The sequence below is a fragment of the Apteryx rowi genome, unplaced genomic scaffold (assembly GCF_003343035.1).
Source record: "Apteryx rowi isolate R43461 unplaced genomic scaffold, aptRow1 scaffold_530, whole genome shotgun sequence".
In the NCBI taxonomy this organism is placed as follows: domain Eukaryota; kingdom Metazoa; phylum Chordata; class Aves; order Apterygiformes; family Apterygidae; genus Apteryx; species Apteryx rowi.
Window position 1 is genome coordinate 184,316 of NW_020450795.1, and position 2,271 is coordinate 186,586.

The window sequence follows — 2,271 nt, forward strand, 5'->3', positions numbered from 1 at the left end:
GGGGGGGTCCCTGCTCACCCTGAGCATCTGTATTGGGGGGGGTCCCTGCTTGCCTGGACCCCCAGCTCCTGCACTGGGGGGGTCCCCGCTCACCCAGACCCCCAGCACCCACACTGGGGGGTCCCTGCTCACCCCGAGCACCTGTGTTGGGGGGTCCCTGCTCGCCCAGACCCCCAGCGCCCGTGTGGGGGGTTCCCCTCGCCCCGAACACCCGCACGGGGTGGGGGGGGGGGTCCCGCTCTCTCGGCCCCCCAGCATCCGCCCCGGGCGGGCGCCTGACCCGCTGCGCGGCGCCGCAGAGAAGCTGTGGACGGCGCCGGAGCTGCTGCGGATGGAGGCGCCGCCGGCGCGGGGCACGCAGAAGGGCGACGTCTACAGCTTCGGCATCATCCTGCAAGAGATCGCGCTGCGCAACGGCGTCTTCTACGTGGAGGGGCTGGAGCTGAGCCCCAAGGGTGAGCGCGGGGCGGCGCGGGGGGCGGCGGGGGGCAGCGGAGGCGGCAGCGCCGGGCGCCGCTCACGGCCCCGCTCGCCRCCCCGCAGAGATCATCGAGCGGGTGAAGAGCGGCGAGCGCCCCAGCTTCCGCCCCTCGGCCGGCGTGGGCTGCCACGTGGAGGAGCTGGGCCAGCTCATGCAGCACTGCTGGGCCGAGGACGCGCTGGAGCGCCCCGACTTCGGCCAGATCAAGGTCCAGATCCGCAAGTTCAACAGGTGCCGCCGCGTCCCCGTGCCCGTGCCCGTCCCCGTGCCCGTCCCCGTGCCGGGGCGCCGCGCGTGGCCGCTCACCCGCCGCCCGCAGGGAGAGCAGCAGCAACATCCTGGACAACCTGCTGTCGCGCATGGAGCAGTACGCCAACAACCTGGAGGAGCTGGTGGAGGAGCGCACCCAAGCCTACCTGGAGGAGAAGCGCAAGGCTGAAGCCCTGCTCTACCAGATCCTGCCCCAGTGAGTGYCCCCGGCCCCCCGGCGCGTCCCCCCATGTGCCGAGCCGCGCGCCCACCGCTGCCCCGCGCCCCCAGCTCGGTGGCGGAGCAGCTGAAGCGCGGGGAGACGGTGCAAGCCGAGGCCTTCGAGAGCGTCACCATCTACTTCAGCGACATCGTGGGCTTCACGGCGCTGTCGGCCGAGAGCACCCCCATGCAGGTGAGCGCCGGGGCGGCGCGGGGCGGCGCGGGACCGGCCCCCGCGGCCTCACGCCGCCTCTCCGCCGGGCGCAGGTGGTGACGCTGCTCAACGACCTCTACACCTGCTTCGACGCCATCATCGACAACTTCGACGTCTACAAGGTGAGCGCGCGCCCGCGCCGCCTGCCCCTGCAGTGGGCACGCAGGTGTGCATCCATGCTCACATGCACATCCATGCACACATTCACGTCTGTGCTCACGTGCATCCACCCACACATGCATCCATGCTCACGTGCATCCATGCACACGTTCACATCCATGCTCACATGCATCCATGCACACATGCATCCATGCACATGTTCACATCCATGCTCACGTGCATCCATGCACACATGCATCCATGCACACGTTCACATCCGTGCGCACGTGCATCCACGCACATGTGCATCCATGCACATGTTCGCATCCATGCACATGTGCATCCATGCACTTGTGCATCCATGCACACGTTCACATCCATGCACACGTGCATCCGTGCACACATTCACATCTGTGCTCACATGCATCCATGCTCACATGCATCCATGGGCACATTCACATCCATGGGCACGTTCACATCCATGCACAAGTGCATCCATGGACACGTTCATGTCCATGGGCACATTCACATCCGTGCACACAGGTGGCCATGCACACCCGAAGGTGCACAGATGGAGTTGCAAACACCTGCACGTTCAGGATATGCACATGCGCATACACAGGGCACAAAACAGAGGCGCGCACCCCCCATAACGGGCGCGCACGCGTGCAGCACGTGCCCGTGTGCACAGAGGCACCCGCACAGGCCCGAACCCCCCGGTGCCCCCGCAGGTGGAGACCATCGGGGACGCCTACATGGTGGTGTCGGGGCTGCCGGTGCGCAACGGGAAGCTGCACGCCCGCGAGGTGGCCCGCATGTCCCTGGCGCTGCTGGACGCCGTCCGCTCCTTCAAGATCCGCCACCGCCCRCAGCAGCAGCTCAAGCTGCGCATCGGCGTCCACACGGGTCAGCGGGGCCGGGGGGGGCCGCGGCGGGTGGGCGCCGGGGTCGGGGACCCCCGCGGCCCCCCCCGGCTCGGCTCACGGGGTGTCGCGCAGGGCCCGTG

General features: G+C 69.0%; 1 protein-coding gene across 1 annotated transcript in view; it reads left to right on the plus strand.

Moving 5' to 3' along the window:
• Positions 1–2,271, plus strand: part of NPR1 (natriuretic peptide receptor 1) — a gene marked incomplete at its 5' end in the record, with an annotated part of 10,986 nt that overhangs the window by 5,783 nt on the left and 2,932 nt on the right. The window contains 6 exons of the mRNA XM_026080903.1: positions 256–455; positions 544–712; positions 801–947; positions 1,022–1,145; positions 1,220–1,288; positions 1,997–2,200. Coding sequence (XP_025936688.1) covers positions 256–455; positions 544–712; positions 801–947; positions 1,022–1,145; positions 1,220–1,288; positions 1,997–2,200 — 913 coding nt within the window. The remainder of the gene's footprint in view (positions 1–255; positions 456–543; positions 713–800; positions 948–1,021; positions 1,146–1,219; positions 1,289–1,996; positions 2,201–2,271) is intronic.